The 21,076-nt window shown below is 36.6% G+C and overlaps 1 protein-coding gene and 1 long non-coding RNA gene across 3 annotated transcripts in view; one reads left to right on the forward strand and one right to left on the reverse strand.

The window, feature by feature from the left end:
- LOC149795200 (sialin-like) overlaps positions 1–21,076 on the reverse strand; it is a 98,423-nt gene that overhangs the window by 30,487 nt on the left and 46,860 nt on the right. For both annotated transcript variants that reach the window (XM_089964941.1, XM_089964940.1), the window contains 5 exons: positions 18,025–18,260; positions 6,926–7,159; positions 4,157–4,244; positions 1,324–1,419; positions 682–833 (listed from right to left, as the gene is read on the reverse strand). In XM_089964941.1, the coding sequence (XP_089821067.1) occupies positions 682–833; positions 1,324–1,419; positions 4,157–4,244; positions 6,926–7,159; positions 18,025–18,260 (806 nt within the window). The remainder of the gene's footprint in view (positions 1–681; positions 834–1,323; positions 1,420–4,156; positions 4,245–6,925; positions 7,160–18,024; positions 18,261–21,076) is intronic.
- Positions 1,352–10,486, forward strand: LOC149795201 (uncharacterized). The gene is made up of 4 exons (XR_016422279.1): positions 1,352–1,486; positions 8,777–8,912; positions 9,427–9,609; positions 10,075–10,486. It is a non-coding gene; the product is annotated as an uncharacterized LOC149795201 (long non-coding RNA).

The following is a 21,076-nucleotide window of genomic DNA, read 5'->3' on the forward strand; positions in this document are numbered from 1 at the left end:
TGTGATGTTCAAATATAAATTTGATGCACATTGTTTGAAAATGTATATCTTTATTATATAAAGATATTTTGAGAGGAATGCATGAAATATTTAACAAGATTTATGAATGAAGGATGTGATACATGTACAGTGAGTACGGGTATTTTTCCTTCTTAAACAATGCTATTGATCCTGGAAACCAGTCCATTTTCACACACCTCTTATGAGAGACCACCTGTCTTGAGAGACCACTTTTGGTTGGCATAAGGGGCGGTCTCTCATAACAGGTTTTACTGTATGATTAAATCTGAACATTGTCAACAAATGATGTGCATTTACACAGAATGGTAGAAATCATCTGATGTAACCCCCATGCATTATAAGGTGTAACTTTTGGTTCCTGACTGACCAACAAAAACACATGAATTCTAGCTGTGATCATGTAAACACCTATGTGGCTGATTAGACTGGTTAGCTGGCTACTGGAGTGTCCATTTTGCAACATATAACTGAAAGCCATAAGGTCAATCAAGAACGGTGAGAGACTACAATACCTATAGCAAACCACTGTTGATGGTCAGCCATCAAAATGCAAGTTATGGTGCTAATCCAGGAGTTATGATCACAAAACTGTAAAGGTGTATATTGATCACAATAACTAACACAACTGAAAAATAACTGATCGAGTTTTGAAAAAAATACCTTTTCCTCTGAACTTTTCCTGACCAGGGCCCCATCTACAGCCTGTGACTGTAATATGTACTCCCTCTCTATCCGGCTGATTCTCTTGTGTTGGCCTGGGGTGTCACTCACAAGCAACATCCATAGTACAAACCATACCAGACTCATCATACCTACACAGCATAATAAATAAACATGTTCTTGTGGTATTAGTTTTGTTCTTTTTTCAACAAAAAAAAAATCAAAACAAAAGACTGTTATTTTATTTTATTTTGAAACTGCAGTTGACAAAAATACAATATTTTTGTATCCCTGCAGCTGAATAAATAAATTCTATTATCAATTTAACTTGACCCTAATACCAATGGTAAAAGGAAACAAATTTAAACTGTTCCATAAATCAAATTATCCTCCCTGTTTGGGACATGTATTTTAAAGACATTAGTAGTGTCATTGTAAAATCTGTAAATCTCTTTCATTGTAGAAGTTAAAATATTAAACTGTGTTCCTCCACAATTCAGTGTCTTCAAAACAAGAAATTCAATATATATGATACTTTCAGTATATATTATCAATAATTTCTGCCAAATAATGTTTGTTTTCATGCCTCACAAGACACCTATAGAGAAGGAAGATAATTTAGATGATCCAATGTCTACCTACCAAGAACATAAAAAATGGATGGCCAGCCTCCTGCAAATCCGTATTTGCACAGTAATCCTGCCAGAGGTAGTGTGACTACATTACCAATCTGTGCCCCTGATGAAATGAAGAAAAAGAAAAAAAGAAAAAAATCCACATTTTACCAGTATTCTGCAATGATATGGTTAGTATATTTTAGAATTGAAAATGAGAGGAAGATGCCGTTTCATGAATTATTAGTGGAAAGTCCAACAACTACATTTTGATTGATTAATATTAGTAATTTTCATGTATCTTAAAATAGAATATGATAATCAAGTTATTTCGCACAATAAATGAAGTAAGAAAAAACTCCTTAGGATGACAATAATTTCTCCTGCAAGGTCTGGTGATTTTTAAAAAAATGTTTTTGTGGACAAACCGTCCTCTATTTTGTCTATACCATGCATATGCTGACATTTAACAAGTCTAAACATACACTAAGAGTTAATATTCATTTTAAAATGGATCAAATGTCTGACTCTGCATATGGGAGGTAACTCTTGCAACAATAGACAAGAGTCCATCAAAGGGACTGACATTCTACTGGCTAAAAAGAATCTCCAGGAATTTAAGACAAGACTATTTCTTCATTTTTAATGCACAGTGTTGAAACCATCTTTGACATTCTTTGGCAAGAAAAAAACTGTCAAATTAGCTGCTGTGGTGGACATACTGGATGTCAAGTGGTGGACATACTGGATGTCAACTTGTCTCCATTTTCGTTCTGGACCAATAAGACATCATAAGAAATTTTCTGCTGAAAACCCCATGCTGATATGACTTTCGAATTTGGAGAAGTAATGAAAAGGAGATTTTGAAGAAGGATAAGGAGATTGTGAAGATGGACACCTCAGTGACTACATTCAATAGCAGATTGGCATAATTTCTATTTTGTACCCCCAAAAAAAGTCTTTGGTGACAGCACAATGTCAATCTGATCATCCATCTAGAAGAAGTAGCAGTAACAAAATTTTTAAATATGGCCAAAGTGGTTATTATCTTAGAAGTCAAATCAGCACCATTTTCATTTATGACCAACTAGTTACCATAAGAAGTCTTTAAGTGAAAACTTCATGCTGGTATGACTATTCATTCAGGAGTAGTAGTGGTAACAAGATTTCCAAGATGGCAACTGCTGCAGGCATAGTGAATGTCTGAATGGCTCAATTATGACCAACTAGACATCGTAATAGGTGTTAAGTAAAACACTGAGCTAAAACTTCCGCTCATCCTTGATGAAATCTACGAGTGCCAATTCAGGAATTTTAAGTCCACAACAAGTCACTTCTCCCTAACAAACCATATCTTTGTATTCACCAGGTACCCATTTCACTTGGCTGCCTTTCTATCCTTGATCACATTTGAGAATGAGTAGTCTAATTTAAGGTAGCTCAATTATAGTACCTACTTATATAATAATACTTATGACAATGTTTGACTGATCAACTGAAATGAACTGACCTGACACACGAATGTGACCACTAGCTCTTACACAAGTTGGATTTGCATGCCTTTTAACATTTCTTTTCTTCCACCCCTTTCATTCGCTCTGATACAAAATACATACCTAATGTGATAATAATGTTTTTATTGAGTGTAACAATACAAGAAATACTTCAGCAAGTCAGAAATCAAATCAAGGTCGGTACTTAATTAGGTTCTCATAGAATTGCTGGTAGACATAGCCATTATGGCTGAGAAGAAGGTATACTGTCCTTATAATGGTTATGCTGATACTGAAATAAAACATATTTCACTGCACAAAACTTATTTAATTGGTATTTATTATTAAAGTTTTACCACAAGCTGGTATAACTGACATTTTGCAGACATCAAAATTTCATCCAATAGTTATTCACAGTGTAGTACTGAGAATGTCTGGAAAGAAAATTTAGCAAAATAAATGACTTCTTATTAAAAGGTTAGATTTTCATAATGTTCACTTAAATTTCCTTGGACTAACCACTGTTTTTGACAATAAAATGATTGATATAGCAAGGTTTCATTTTACCAATTTTGATTGTTTTTTCCACATTCAACAAATAGAGGCCAAATTGGGTGGTATTTTCTAGTAACAAAATGGGATCCATGCCAGACCTGGCATTATAAGCAGGTCTGTGAGTTATACATGTACAAGTTATTGAGTTAGTGGTGTAATAACAACATTTTCTAGATGGTTGCTGTGGCAGCCATATCAGACATCAGCTCATTTCATTTAGGACCGACTCGTCATCACAAGAAGTCAAACTCCATGGCAACATTACTTTTTATTCAGAAGGATTAGCAATTGTAAAATTTTCAAGATGGCCACTGTAGCAGCTTGGCACCTATTTATACTTAGGACCTACTAGACATAATAAGAAGTCTCCTGGTGATAACTCCAGTTCAATATTACTTTCCTTTTAGGAGTCATGGTGAGAAGATTTTCAAGATGGTCACTGTGGAGGCCATAATGGATATTAATGGGACAATTTTCATTTATACAGCGTAAGAAGTCTTTTAGTGCAAACCCCAGCTTGATATAACCATCCAAACAGGAGCAGTTGTGACAACAAGATGGTTATTATGGTGGCAATATTGGATGTCCAAGTAGCACTATTTGTATTTAGGAAAAGTGACCCATGGGATGAATGTGTACATGACATTTCATGGAAATCCTTTAAGTGGTTTGGGAAGAGTAATGTTTACAAGTTTATACTAATGGATAGACAAATGATTGATGACAGACAGATGATGGACAACAGACCCTCCCATAAGCTCTTTTGGTATATGACCAGCACAGCTAACAATGGACCCAGTTAGATTTATTTACCTGCATAGGTAAAGGACACCAGTTTACTTCTCTCCATTGGTGGAGCCCAACTTCCCCACAAAGCATGCATTGCAGGAAAACATGTTCCCTGTATAAATTGAATACAGATGATCATGTCATATTTTAAGCTGATTGATCCATAAGAAGTAAAACTTACATTATACCAAGGCCAAAGACGGAATTGTTTTAAAAAAGTTTTCAATATACTGGTCCATTGGTATGGAACAACATTCCCTGTGACATATGGCAGACTCCTAGCATTTTTCTTTTCATAATCAGTGTCTCAAATGGATGAAATCTTTAGACAATTGAACAGTTCTAGTACAATAAATACTTCCTTCTTTTCTGTAATTTTGCATCATTTTCAAAGTTGAATTTCTCAATGCAGGATGATATTTTATATTTCATATATGTTCATGTGTTCACAGATGTCTGTGTATGTGTTCCAGGCTTGATACTGTGATTTTTAAAATCACTTAATTATTTCGTGTCAAGCCAGATTCTTCCCATCATGTTGTATATACTGTATATATTGTACATAACAAATAGAAGGCCTCAAGGTAGATTAGTTCTGTAACTGAGTTACCGTCTCTAAATAAAGTCTTTATTATTATTATTATTATTATTATTATTATAAGATGCCAAACTCAAAGGAATATGCGTTAAATCAAATGTAAACAAATTCAAATGCTCCAAAGTTACCCATCTCTGAAAATTTTTATAAAAAGGTTTTTCACAATGTTCATAAAAATGTTGGGATAACTTACATGAAATTTTAATTGGCAAGCAAAATTTTGAAATATTTGTTCATACCTTCAGAAATAAATGTGACACAAAAGCACAGAATGCTTATAATAATAATCATAAAATTAAAGAAGAAGTCATACATCATTGTTGGGAATGTAATTAAAAATATAGATCTATTTTTTTATAGTGATTCTGAACATCAGGCATCATATTCCTGAAATTCTTGTCTGCAGAGTGCTCAAGTCTGAAAATTTGAGATTCTGTAAATTCAATATTGTATTCCACATCTTCTATTTGCCCCTCTTGAAATAGGTCATCTTCTGATGAAAAGTCACCAACTCCTATACAATACTGGTACATTTTTACCATTTCCCTTGTATGCCACACTTTTAGAAAGGCCATATTTTCACTGAAAAGGAGTGACATTATAAAAAGGGAACCAATGTCAAAACAAAATTATACATAAAAGAACTTTTATATAAACATTTAGATTTTTGCTATTATGCTATGATGTTAAAATTCAATGAGATGGATGTATACAAAGTATCTTAGACTCTTTATTATAGATGTCTATAAGTAGAGTCTAGAGTGCCCCTTTACCCTACTATCATAGCTAAACATTAAGATTAGGACTTAAGCCTGAGTTTGGCGCTTAATAAAAGTTTCAATAAATTGGGGTCTGCCCTCATGCCTCGACTCAAGTGTCCACTTATACTACGATCATAGTCAAGCATTGGGCTCTGGGATTGATTTATACATGTAATAACACATTTCAAGAATATGGAGCTTGCTCTTGTGACTTGACTCTAGAGTGCCCCCTTTTACTACTATCACAGACATACACTGGCCTCTGGGTTTGGCCCTAGTTATATACTCCAAAACAAAGTTACAAGAATGTGGAGTCCACTCTCATGCCATCATCTTTCTGATTATACCAGTATAACTTTTGAAAATGATATATTCTAAATAATAATACTTTCACATTATTCAAGATTGCCAAATGAGAAAATTCAGTATAATTGTTACAAAATATTTCATAATTCATTTATTGAAGATATGCACATTATTTGCCAATATAACCAATAAAGTCATTACAATGTTTGCATGCATATTATTTGCCAATACATGTATAACCAATAAAGTCATTACAATGTTTTCAAAATTAATATTCTTATCAAACTGTTACGGTTGAAATGTAAAACTCCTCTAGATGCATTAATTCTTGTAATGCCAAAAATACTTATTTTTACATCTGAATCGCTACCTCATTTACAAACCCAAACATGTGACCATGACAGTGACTGAAATGTTGATCTTAACCACATCTGCACCACTGAATCTTTTCAATAGGCTGATTAATGAGAAAATATGTACCAAAAAGCACAACGTATTGTACTTCTGAAATGAATGTATGCACATGGTTGAACAGCACATCAGCACAATACATGTTTGTACCATGATCTCATATGGAACGTGATAGTGTACTTGTGTGAAAGCTACATACTAGACAGAAAATGTTTCCAACACTGGGCCCTGAAAACCTAGCTCCCTCTTCAGACTGGTCACATATGCTGACCACTCATAACCTGTCTGCATCTTCAGACTGCTCATATATACTGACTCTTTCTAACCTGGCCCTCTCTTTAGAATGCAAAAATAACTCTCCCCTCATTACCTCTTCAGTCTGGTCACATACTGTCCCCTCATAAGTTAACCCAGCTTCCTCTTCAAACTGGTCACATATACTATTTTTGCACAGGTCTTCTCTAACAGTAATCAAACATCATTACACTGGCCACCTCTATAAAAGGTTGAACAATATTTTGGTCCTTACAGAGACAGGCTTAGAAGAGCTTTAATGTATCTTAGTTTTCAGAAATTAATATATATAAAAAATGATCACAAAAAATGTAGAATTATATGTGAACAAAATAATAATAATAATAATAATAATAAAAATCATCATCATCATCATAAAAACAAAAACGAAACAACACTAATTATTATTATTGTGTTGCTTACCGAAGAGATGCCCACTAAAATTCTTAAGACAATAAGAAATATGTAAGATGTCTGGGCAGCCACAGGGGTGATGAATGTTCCGATGATGGCAACAAGCATGCTGTATCCATACACTCGTTTCCCTCCAATCCGCGTGGCCAACCAACCTCCTGGGATTTGGGTTGCTAGGTAACCCCAGAAAAATGAACCCAGAATGAACCCTTGGATACTTTTGTCCCACACGAACTCTCCGTCCTGTAGTAAGAATTGAAATTTCAAAGTAACCATGGCATTTTTGTTATGAAATCAGTTAAAAAGTAGTTTTGAAAGGTATAATGACTGGGTCAAATAAATTTTATCTCCAGAGCCCAGAACTATCAGAATGCTGGATTTGGTCTACCATTGGTCCAACTGAGGTAGCAATAGGCTTCAATATGATATCATTACTTGTTGCAAAGATTATTTTAAAAACGTAACTGTAAAATATTTCAAAAAGAAAACTAAATATTTATGATGCATCTGAGAGAAAAAGGAAAGTTTAACACCTTCACATAATGTGTGCTTTCTGGGTTCCTGAATTTAAACCACTGATGTCATCGACATGTAGGTTGCGAGATTTATATAGTCATGTGACTCAGAATGCAAATGGTGAGATCCAGGTCAAATTTCAGCAACAATGTACTTTCGTCTTGTCTGTCAGTGGATTAGTTTTCTTAATGTAGCTTTCAAGGTCTACTAGTGTGCTCACACAACTTTCATTTATATGGTAAATTTAAACTTCTAGATGTGATTTTTAAAAATATTGTTTCAAATACCTCATCATTAATGAAAATAATTACCACAAAACATCGATTTTTTTATCGCACATGGAAAAACGCAACAAGCCTATTTCGCGCTCAGCAATTTCCGTAAGACGAATGTAAGTGATGTGCTGTAGGGAAGTTTCCGAACTGTGCATTTCTACTTTCATTGTTAGTTGCATTCAGTAGATGGTACCGTGCGTTATCCGACCAGTGACAGGCAAGAAGGTCTGCAGTGACCCAACGATTTCAATACCATCTATAAAAATAAAAAGTCACTTGGTACTATGACCATTAGACTACTCCTGCCAAATGCAGTACCAAGCGTGCTTTCTTGCCAGATAACTGAGTCCATGAACACATGATCAACAAAAACCAAGGGTTAGTGCAGGGCTAACAACATGTAGACTGAGAGAAGCTTGTACAGAAGTGAGAGCTAGTGAGGGTAAAATATCTATACATCTTTATCTTGACATTACTGGTTGTCAGCCCTTACCCCTCACCACAAATATACCTAGCAAAAGAACGATCAATGGGAGAAGGAGATTTTAGTGGGAGGGTGTTTGCAAACCATAATAGCTCCACCCCTACCCCTTAAAATGAATCCTGCTTTACCATGAGGAGCGTGTGTGTGTGTGTGTGCGACCCTTGAATTTTAATTTTGCTCACCCCCCCCATTACTATTCCCCCTCCCCCCGAAAAAAATAATTTGCATGCCCATGCTTATTTCATGCATGTTAAACAATAATAATAAAGACAAAAATGTTGTGAATACTTGATGCATTGTGTGTGTTTAATTGTAAAGGCTAAATACCCCCTTCGTGTTGAGGCACTGGGAGTAAATTACCTTGTTTGCCAGAATAGACACAACTGTGTCAATGGATGACGGTCTAGGTCAGAGTCAAACCCACAACCCATTGTTTGTGAGTGTGAACACTAATGTCCATTCAATGTGGAGAGTATAGTATTATTATTAACAATATGTATAGAACCATAGTTAAAAGTAATTTTTAAAAATACTTTAAAGCTGTCGGCGTAAAGATTTTACCTTCTGATGATGCTCTATATATAGGCACTGAACGAGAATTTGGAGAACCAGCACCCGGAAGATAATGCACAAGAGAGAACCAAAGACAGTAGAGGGTGTGACATATTCTGTGGTGCATTTTGATGTCACAGTGAACTTCCCATCATTCCCTGTTTACATGGTTTGTATAGCTTCATAGTTGATATGGATTCCTATGGCCTCACAAATTGTATCAGCATATGAGTCAATAATCATGTTATGTAATTTTTTTATTGTGGAAAAACTATAATGTATTGGTTTGACTCGGCAGACCAAGCACTTGATAACTTGTTATTATTTAGCAATGATACACTTTAAATGATACACATATTCATGAGAAATCCCCATCTGTGTGAAAACAACAATGATCAGAATACACGTCTAAAATTTCACCTACTACACAGATTGTGAATTAAATGTCCAGCAAGTAAAGAGAAGGAGGAAAGGCATTGCAAACTTTCATGTAATTGTCAGCATCCATACATGACACTCATGCAAGAAAATGAGCTTATTTTTTTTTATCTTATTTAGGCATTAAGTCCACTTTTTAAATGTTGGTAAACACATTTAAGCTATGTACAGATAATATAACATTTCATTAAATAGAAGTATTGTTAATTTTGCTCACCACATTTTTTTTCTTCTCTTTTCTTCAGATCAATGAAGTGAAGAGTAGTTATGACACGGAGAAAGAGGGACTTTCTAGAGCCATAAGAAACTGCAGAACCACAGTGTGGAGGTGGACTCTATTATTACAGACAGGCATGTTCAGATACAGAACTGGATCAGGGAGAATGCGAGAGCCACACACTATTATGATGTGTGACATGTAGCCAAGGGTATGTAGATGTTGCAATTTTTACTACGCTGAATGATACCATTTGATAAAACTTGTATACAAGCACATATAGTAATATAAGAGTTGTATGTTTAAATTTATATTAAAGTTGGAGTGAACATATCACTAGGAATAGTCAGCCCCTTCTTCCCAGGCCATGTACATACACACACAGAAGGGATTTAACTAACTAAAGAAAAGTAACTCAAACTTTAAAGATTTCAATCAAAACAAAGCTAGCACGGATTTTATTTTTTTAGCACATAGTCAAAATCATATATCGCAACACAAATTATTATTATTCATTCATTTAACTATGATTTAAATGTATGTTAAATTGAATGCTAATTAAGTCTTGTTTCCAATTCCATTAATTCTCTTCGGTAAATTGTCAGTATGAATATAGGCAATGGATGACATTTTTCAGTTTCTTGAATTACTGGGGTAACAATTTTGTTTTCTTCAGACTATGTTGAAGAATTGATGACAGTGCTAGAGGAAGTGATCAGGATTACAGAGGTCTCGCTAGGATTTTAAAACTAGGAGTCCTGGACTCCCATTTTGGTAAAAATAGGAGTCCCATCAGCAAAAGTTGCAGTCCCCTCCAGGGGTCAAGCTAGACTTGAATTTTAGGGAGAAGTGACTTCTTCTTTTGGAAAGAACTAGGAGAAGTGAAAGCTCAACAGGGAGAAGTGGACGCGAAGCAAGAAACGCAATATTAGATAGATAGATAGATACACACGCACTTATATGTTCTCTTATTTGAATTAAGCCCTCTATTTCCTAGTAATAAAATTTGCATTTAATTTTGGATTGAAGCAATACTTTATTTTCAATTAGACAATTTTCTGAGCTATTTTGGCCATATGACTCAAAAAGAGAAGAGAAACTACATTGTAACAAATTTTAACTGAGTAACGAGATTATATTATTGTTACGGCAAGTTAGTAAAAATGCTTAATCAACTATCCTTAATAAATGTTTTAAAATTATTTTACTTATTTATACTTTTTAAAAGTTCACAATAATGGCACTTTCAAGGATTTCTAAACGTTTTTGAAACAACCCCTGTACCATGTATATGAGGGCAAATGCACACGTGTTTTCAGATTATGCTATTCTTCCTCATTTCTTCGTTACAGATAAAACATGACCATTACCGTAACTATTTATACATAACACACTAAAACGCATAAAATTACAAATCATGTATATGAACTAAACCCTTCTTCAACACAGACGTGAGTGCATCTAATTTTAGATGTGTTCGTAATGTAATCAATCACTTTAATATAGCTTCATTACAACAGTCCATTGACAGGATTGCAAATTTATGGTTTATTTATTCGTCTACGTACTTTTAGCAATTTTAGGCAGTGGTTAAATAGTAACAGCTTTGCTAATTTTTTTCCGTATTTTCACGAATACGTGTCAAGTCAGAAAACAACTTAGACCTTACGACGCATGTCGCGAATTCCACAAAGTAGCGTTGTCCCATACGTTTCTGACCTACATATTTTGCAATTTAAAGTTAAATATTTAATAAAATAATACCTAGGCTTTGCTTTCATTGAATTGTATATTTGTCTGAAAATATTTGCCCGATGATTTACGAAAACAGACAATCTAATAAACTGGTACATCCCAGACATGTAACACAAATTGCTATTTACTCACTATTGTTAAAATTTCAACACAAGTTTGTATGTTTTTATCATCGAAGGAAACATGCGGAAATTAGGCAGTGATAGTTGCTACCTTAATCGGGAAATTGTTAATGGTCAATCTGCTATCAAAACACATGCCTGTGAATGTGCAAGAGTTTGTTGTTGTTGTAGGGTTTAACGCCATTTTTCAGCACAAGATAGGCTATACACGGCGGCCAGTATAATTGGTGGAGGAAGAACCCTGGAAAACCCCGGGAAGAACCACCGACCCACGAGAAGCTGCTGGCAGGCTTTCTCACGTACCCACGTTAGTCGAGCCTGAGACTCGAACTCACGCAGACAGAGGTGAGATGGCAGTGATCCGTAACGGTGAGCGCTTTAGACCACTCGGCCACTCGGGGCCCCGTTTGTCAACGTAAGTGATATCAAAACTAGGCCTAGCTACTGATAGCTTGATGAATACACTTCGCTACAATACAACACTAGAACTAACTGGGCTAAGGCGAGAGGGCATTTCAAAAAGTATGGTCAGCCAATGTACATCTTTAAAAAAAAAAAAAAAAAAAACCACGTCGAAGTCGTTTTTGTTTTCCTAACAGAAGAAGGCGAAGTTTAATTTTTTTAGGCGGCATAGTCGCCTACTTCTCCTGGTATCGTGACCCCTGGCCCTCCCAACAATTTATGAAAATTAGAAGAAGTATTGGTTGCCAATGAGTTTAATTTCTACATTCTTTATAACACAGACATGGCTTTTGCTTGTCCATCAGAGTGAGACTGAATTTTGTCAATCCAAGTAAGGACTTATTCCAAACACTAAGCTAGGCATCACACACTTTCTTACACTTAGCTACTGTCCCATCCAAACTATCAATTCTAGCAGCTTTGGCACTCTTCTGAATCTCTTTAAGATCTTCGTAAGTTTGCCGTTTAACCCCAAAATACTTACCGAAATTTGCGAATGGCATTTTGTCTAAGTCTCAACATGTCTTTATTCTGAGGCGACGTGCACTGCTTATTCCGCTACATTCGGAAATGAACACAATAATGAAAGCTAAAGTTGCTTATTTGATGTACTTTTCTTATAAATGACCACATCTACAACTTTGGGTCTTTCTGCCTCTGAATTCAATCCCTGTATATATCTACACTTTACCACCCGGCCGCCAGTCGAAGCCTTTGAACTTGCCGCCCAGCTATTGCATCATGTACTTTTGATGTACTCTTATAATTGCAACGTGTACATCAAGGGGTCTTTCAGCCAGTGAATTCTGACATTGTAAATATCAGCACAGTTAACTGATCAACGGAGCCCCGAGTGGCCGGGTGGTCTAAAGCGCTCTCCGTTACGGATCACTGCCATCTCACCTCTGTCTGCGCCGGTTCGAGTCTCGGATTCAACCAATGTGGGTATGTGAGAAAGCTTGCCAGTAGCTTCTCGTGGGTCGGTGGTTCTTTCCGGTGTTTTCCCGGGTTCTTCCTTCACTATTAATACTGCCATGTATATCCTATCGTGTGCTGAAAAACGGCGTTGAAACCCCACAACAACAACAACTAATCAACACATTTTCCCCACAACGCAGGTGGCTGAAGCAGGACTGGCAAGTGTTTGTATTTTGCCAGACAGCTACTACATGCGTATTATGACTGAAAACAGAATATACAGCAAATTTTTAAACTTGAATAAAGTTATGTCATATCATGTATCCCGGTTTTCTGTTACTTATTTCATGTTTTCAGAGTCAATGCCTCTAGCATAAAATTTGATTTTACGTTACGCATGTAATAGGTACGCATGTAATAGGTGTCTGGCAAAATTCAAACATTGTGTTAGAAAGTTAAATGAATCAAATGTGAACATGAACACACAGCAATATGTTTTAATATCATAGCTTAGAATCCGTTAAAGAAATGAAATTACAGAGGATTAAAGAATTTTTCAGGATAATGGATGAATGATTTTAGAACAATCTGTTATCAAAATGAAAGGTTTGGGTTAAAAAATCCACATTCTAATAACGTGATAGTACTGATCCATTTTGTTAATAACGGAAGGATTTAATGAAAGGGAATTTTAAGCATCATTTTCACACGCATATAAATAAAGCAATCACTTGTTCCAAAATTTACCCTGATAGTGGCACCAAAAACTACTGTAAGAATATTTTGCCTACAAGTGTTCATTCACTAAGACAGGATTTCCTTGCAATTTCCATATTGCCGAATGTAGGCACGTTATGCTGCTTCCAGGACATATTCATCCAAGCAAACTGTATGAAATCTTGAATGATAATGATACAATCCACCCTGACCTCCTCAGTTTTATTCAAAATCATAATCTCTTTACAGCATCTACACTTCTTGACTATTTACTGCTGTAATTTCCATAGGTACACCAATATACATGGTAAAGACTTTTGTTCTTCATTTTGTACCACAATAACATAACAATAATCAGCAATGTATTGTTGTTGTTATTATTATTATTATTATTATTATTATTATGAAGATTTGTTTCCCCATAAATATGTATACTTCCTTTGCCACTAGTATTATACACCAAGACCCACAGAGAAGATATATGCTTGCTGAACTTCTGGATACACCAGGTCTATGATTATTTTATCTTTTTAACAAAATTCTTACATTTTGCTATCTGTGGAGGGTAGTAAACAATCACACCCAAAGTACATTCGGGATCTGCATTTCATCGCGGCTTAAAAGAACAAACTTGTCATAAAGTTAATAAAATATTTATTTCCACACCTCTCAGTACGAGTCTTAAGTGTTTAACTTAACACCACTAGTTATCGATGAACCATGCCCACATGACAATCTGCTCTGAAGACATCCAAGTTTCACTCAAATTCGTGCCCTTCTCTTTTCATTATGAAATTAAATAACATTGACGAAAGAATAACAATAATTGCCATAATGATAATAGTAATTACCAGAATGAATAGCCCAAGCGCTACTCAGCCCCATTATGCACTATGTCCTCTTTAGGGTCGTCGTCCACGTTCTCGTCTCGTCCAGGCTTAAATTGGTACTGTCTAAAATTCATTACGTTCTAGGAGTTCATCTTCCTCAAACGACGAATATGAGCATGACAAAGTTTCCATAAATTCGCTTGAATCATCACTAAATTCAGCCATCACCACACACACTCAACTTTAGAGACTGCCCTACAGTACGTCACTTCCGGAAATCCTATTATCACCGGAAGTATACACATATTTCCGGAGCGTTTTCCGTAAAATGCACACAGTATCTTCATTTTCTTCTCTGTGAGTAAAAATATGCATTTTTAATGCACACTGCTAAGTTATTTAACGAAAAATGAACATTCTGATATATAATATGTATTACACTCTAGTAGACCTTTAACAATATTTCAGTCATATCGCTACGATGTCTGTAGTGTGGCAGTTTATATTGATGCCTAGCACTGGGGCATCATGTCGCAGACACGTAGCATGATGTCCCCATCCAGTCACATTATCCTGACACCAGGCCGACCAGTCCTAACACTAACTTCTTAATGCTGAGCGCCAAGCGAGGCAGCTGTTAGTAATCGTTCTGCTAGCGTATGGTGAAATCGTTCAACAATGGCTTGATTGCGATGTATATTGCCAAGTCCACGACAAACCCGCACATGGTGTTTCACCGATAACTCATAAACAGCTCCGTTAGTTTTTTCTTTACCTTGATCTGCCTGCAGAAGCTGCAACCATGTTAACGGTCCATCGAGGCAAAAGCTTTTGAACGCATTTGCGATATTTGTTTCATCTTAAAACGTCAATGGTTCGGCGTCCTTGTACCTGCTGGTCACACAGACAACAATTAGGGCGTATTTGTTTGTGTCTGCGTGCACGTACGTTATCTGCCATAATATGTTTGGCCAGTCACACTATGGCAACCCTACGATTAACCTTTGCTGAACTTTCTAACTTTCCAACGGCTGATTCACCCTTCCAGTAACTGTTCGGATTGTAGAAGTTCGCGGTTAGTTTTTTGTGCCCATGTTTGTTATATCGAGGCTTTGCCTCCAATGAGTGGACATTCCAATCTTAGTCTTCATGTCTCCTTTGATGACACATCTGGAGATTCTTCGAGTGTAGGATTAATCGCATTTTAATATGACTGTAGTCCACGTATCGCATTGACGTGCACGAAAATTATTTTGTTTTATAATACCGCATGGATATAGCTTGCTGGTTCTTCTTCGGTTGGTTGTTGGAATCCAGTCTTCGATCCATTCATGTTCTAGGCCTGCAATAATTGTATCCATGGATATACTTTTCAACAGGACACTTAATCCACGGCACATCAGGAGTTTCGTTAGTGTAGCAGTGATATCAACGCTGACGACTTTTATTTTTAACCTTGCGCGTCCATGGCTTTTCCTGGTAGGCCTCGAAGGTCCGGACCCCAAGGGTCTTACCAACGTAAACCTCTTTGCTCCACACCTGAGGAAAGTTCCAGCGATGGCGGCTTGACCATTAAGTGTTCGAATCCGAGCTGGATTTGTAGTACTTTGTTTTTGTGCGGCATAGAATAGTGTATGAAGGCATGTTTATCTTGCATACAACAAACGTTATCCAACAAGTCAATGATGCGATAGAGAAAAAGCTTCGCTTTCGGTGTAGCCCTGATCACCCAAGAATGGTTCTCCTGGAAATGGAAGTTACGTATTTCCTAACTCGGTCCGGACGTTAATTACTTATATCGCCGTATCCAAGAAAACTCAAATGCAAAATCAGATTTTGCGATGGTTAAATTGGGATTGGCTGCACGTGATTTCGCCATCGAAGGACGGTTACCGGTATCCTAATGTACTCAGGGATTTCGTAGACGCGGTTCTCGAGCATCGAGTCTGTTTTCACGATCTATGAAGCCCCTACGAATGAAGACCATGACCCGGAAAAACAAGCCCGCGATATTTTCTCGTGGCCGGCATAGGAACGCAGACGTAATCTATGTAACACAACGACATGCACAGGTGCCCAAAGTCATTCGGAACAACCACAACATATTTCGTGGGGTTGACGCATGCGGCTTCAAAAAGATTCTTTGGACCTGGTTGTCATGGAATTGTGTGGAGCAAAATGTTTATGCATTATATATCAGCAGGGAATGAGGAGGCCCTCGAGGGATACTTCGGCGGACTGGGAGGAGTAGGCATGCGTGGTGAATCCTTGACCATTCGACGAGATCCATGGAACCGAAATAGTTCGTTACACTGAACGCCAAGAGATATATTATTCCACTATTAAATCATTATTAATCAATATCACTCTATGAGCGAAATCCATGGTGATAGATCCATCCACAGACTGGCTCTCGTTTGATCACTTGTTCAAGTTACATCTTCAGATTAGTTCTATTTACGATCGATATAATTTCCTTATATCAGTTATATAACTGTTCAATCCATTTGTTAAGAGAAGGAAATACTCACAACTTAAGAAATGTCTTTGTCCAAAGAGAGAGAGAGAGATAGCTCTTAGCACGATGTGTCACTCATAAAAGTGTATACAAGTCTACATCTTTGGGGAAAACTACAAGTCTAAAAACTGCTGACTTTTGGATACAAGGGAAATGTATTTAATATTACATGGGGTTTTGCAATTTCTCGTAAAGTACAATCTTTATTAAAATAATATACAGTTGTAATATAGAAATAAATTAATTAATTTCAATATAATTTGGTGAAAACTACTTTCAATTTAATGAAAAATTACTTTTAATACAATTTAGATAAAATTTCAATCCTAAAATTTTTACTAAAAAATTCCGTCCTAATACATTGTTGGACTGAATACAAACGAGTATGGTGTCAAATTCATTTATCGCTCAATTACATTATGAAATAAATATCTCATTCACAAAATTCATTCAATGTCTTCGCTAAAGTCTCGGTTTCATCCTGTTACACTGGTTTGCCGCCTACAATTCGTGTGATGAGTTTCGGAATATGGTCACCAAGGTCACCAGGGACCCGTATACTTTCCTCGCTATCGACCAGTTTAGACTCCGCCTCCCGAAAAAAAAAAGTATCGGGCGCGTTTCGACAAATCAATGTAACGACCACGAAAAAATGTATACAATGTCGACAAAATATATCGACCGGCGTAAAGTCGAAAAAATATCAGAACAGACGTATTAAATCGCATTCAGAAGAAGACTTTGAAGGACCGCATTTTTTAATAGTTCTTTGGCGAGCTCAATGAACTTGTAGATCGACTGGAAAGGCTCGTTGCGTGCTTTATTGGCCTAATCTCCGATGGCGACCAATTGGGGGATTCTGCGCAAACAAAATTGGCTGAAGACCTTGCTGACCGCATTACGTGGTTAGGTAGACGTTCTTATGATATTGCATGATTTATCTCTAAAACAATTCAACACACTTATGTAGATTATATAAATGACATGAATTTAGTTTCAAAATTGTGGTGTCCCTAGCTGAAAAGACGGAGTCCTTTGCTGCATCAAAACAGGCGGTCTCAATGCGGTACTTGTAAGGGAGGCAACAATAGCTGATTACATCATGAAAACCTCATCTATTATTAAAATTACTTTTTACTGGGAAAATGCACACAAGTTGAGTTCCTCAGCGTTTGATGCAATTTTGCCAAAGAAATGCTGTACCAAGTAAATATACTAAATAATGACTATTACTGTAGAAAAAGAGCAATGCCCATGAGACACAAGATCTACTGACGATACAAAGAGAGTTTTTGGAATCTCACCTTTAATGTAGCTTGTTCTGTGACGTTAGTGTCCCCGGAAGCGACAAGGCCACACCGGCTGGATCTCAGCTCACTCCCGTTGGCAATGTCCCGACCTCCTGCCATTTCTTTCAGTGCTGTGTGGTTCACCATACACACAATAGCCACACTCATGTTGACGCGCAGAGCATACACATTGACGAAGCCAAAGAAGCCAAGCACAGCGAGACCCACACGACTTGAGGTCCACCATGGTACTGTTGGAACAAAAATATTAAAAAAGTTAATCTATTTACGAACCTTAATTAAAGAAGTCTGCTTCTGCGCTTTCTCACTTACTCACCCGTTCTGAACACTTCAAGTATCTAAGGTAACTGAAACTGTAATATCCTTGTACAAGCCAACATCATTATGTTAGCTAAAGGATGTAGAATAGTCCCAATGTAGTCCAATAAATCAGCTTCCAAAACATGGGCTGAGACTGATGAACCGGGGGAGGGTTGGTCTAGCCTATTCATTATTCGTGCGAGTGATGCAGACAAATGTTACCGCAACACATCAGTGTAAATCTTAGGCTTTTGCCGTATTTCTAACAACACTCGAGTTATGGTCGAAGGAATGGTTCTTTTGGCGATCTGTATAGAATATTGCCGGATCAAATCCTATTTTCGACAACTTGTAAATTTACGTGTAATAGCAACTCTACCTCATGTGGCCATTTAAAATTACGTGGCTAAATTATATTGTTCAGTCAGATACAGCGGCCAATCTGATGCGACTTATTCGCTCACTGGATAGTTCCCACTGACAAAGGCACACAACCAAAGGAATGGAAATTTTAAATAAGCGAATAAGCGGACGTCGTATCGGATTAGTTCCAGAATCTGATGGACCAATTAGACATCGCAAAATGTCTACTGCTGAATACCCCATGTCGATACAATATTTCGTTCAGGAGAAATACGGATAACAAGTTCACTATGAATGGCAGTCTTGGCGACTATATTTGATGTTAAATCTGCACCATTTACTTTTAGGACCAACTGAACAGCATACTGACAACCCCACATTGATATGACCATCAAATCAGGAAGAGTATCAATGATGAAGTTTCCAAGCTGGCCGTTGCATCGGCATATTGGAAGTCCGAGCGGAATCTATTTTATTCGGGTTCAACTAGACAAAATAATAAGTCCTCTGGTAAAACCCCATGTCCATATGACTTTCCGTTCATAAGGAGTAACTACAGCAAGATTTTCAAAATTGTTGCTGTGGCGGACATATCGGAAATTGTTACATCGGCATCATTTTCATTTAGGACTAACTAAATAGTAAACCAAGTCATTCTGTGAAAATCCCATGTTTTTTATGATCATCCATTGAGAAGAAGTAACGATAATAAGATTTTCAAAATGGCCACTGTAATATTCTGACTTAACTCTCCTTACCTCATGCGTACCTCCATTTCGTGGTGATCGTGTCTACCAAGTTTCATCAACATGGCATGTATAGTTGTCTACAAGGCGTAGGCGAAACCTTATATACCAGTACATCGATATTTAGTAGAAAACCAGTCCTCTTGCAAAATTAGTTGGGAACTAAACACCTCTGCCAAATGCAAACCTCCATCATGTAATTAAAAACCCAAGTTTAACGGGGAAAGCATTTATTATCTAGGAGGATGTGTGTGAAGTGTCGACGTTTTAAGTACAGAAAATTTAAAGTTGAATGCATTTAGCAATTAAGGTTATCGCAGTTAAGCCAGGTAAGTCTTTGTGAAAGGTCACTCTGAACTTTTGTCGATCATCTCCCCCATGTCAGTGTAAACTTCAAAGGAACAATATTTCCAAACCAGTGAAACTGACCGGGGTATCTTAAACAGTCTTTAGAAGTAAACATTACAGCTACCGACCCTACCGGCTTCGTAGGAACCTATGTCCACTTATCATATTTTCAAAAGGAAATTGTCACGAACTGTCGTACACAGATTCTGAGCTGTCTAAATCTGATGAAAGAAGTTATTTCTTTGGAAAAGAGTAGGGACCCTTGCTACGATTGAGTAGAATAATTAGGACGTACACTTTAGAGCAATCTGACTTTAAAGTGACGACCCTAGTGTAAATTCTTTAGTCTGAAAATGTCCTAGAAGGGAAAACTTTGTCTCTATCCGTGGAAGCCTAAAGATTAGTGCTTTCTTCGTGAAACAAGAAAGGGACCAGTGGTCGTCGTGTATAAGGAAAGGCATGTTTAGTGCTAGGACGCGGAAGTCCTGAAAATACAGCGACGAGGTACGCAATTTTAGTTTCATGTAATATTATATTATTCGATTGCTTGTTTTATGCAAATGTGTTTGCTAGGACTAGGCTTCTATAATATGTATCGTTTATTCAATTAATGGAAATGTGTTGATGTTAGATTTGTTATGCAACATGCAACTTACTTTACTCAATTTCATGAAAATATATTGATGCAAGAGTTATTATGCAATATATTTTATTCAATTTCATTGAAAGTGTTGATGACAGAATTGTTATGCAATTTACCTTTTTAATTATACAGTTAATAGTTCATTAGTAAAATTGATTGCATATGATCCAAATATTCATATGTGTAGGATTTCATATGGTTATATGAAATAACTTCTTTTGCTGTTAGGACGATAGATGTTAGATCATCGTGAGTTAATGATAATTACCTAATTATATCTGATTTTGTAATGCTTGGATAATCTTGTAGTTAAGGAATGCCGTGAGTTACATTTCTTTTGAATTTCATGCAATAGTGATCGAAGATGTAGTAGCATATGTAAAATAATACGGTAATACTTTGCAGTCACGTGGTAATTCAAGACTTGCCGCTGGAAAGCGAGGTCAATGTCCTATCATATTAAGTCAGAATTTACTCGGCGTGTGGATAGCTACAGGCTCTGAATAACTTTGAGGGAATTGTATGTACATTTAAATAATATGTATACAGTATTATGGGGTGAATTTGTCCTTTAAGGAATAGCTTTCGGAGAGAAGGACGAGACAGTCCGAAGATTAGAGTACGGGAAAGAAAGAAGAAGGACAAG

This window comes from Sinohyriopsis cumingii, chromosome 7 (assembly GCF_028554795.1).
Source record: "Sinohyriopsis cumingii isolate HCF-2022 chromosome 7, ASM2855479v2, whole genome shotgun sequence".
NCBI lineage: Eukaryota > Metazoa > Mollusca > Bivalvia > Unionida > Unionidae > Sinohyriopsis > Sinohyriopsis cumingii.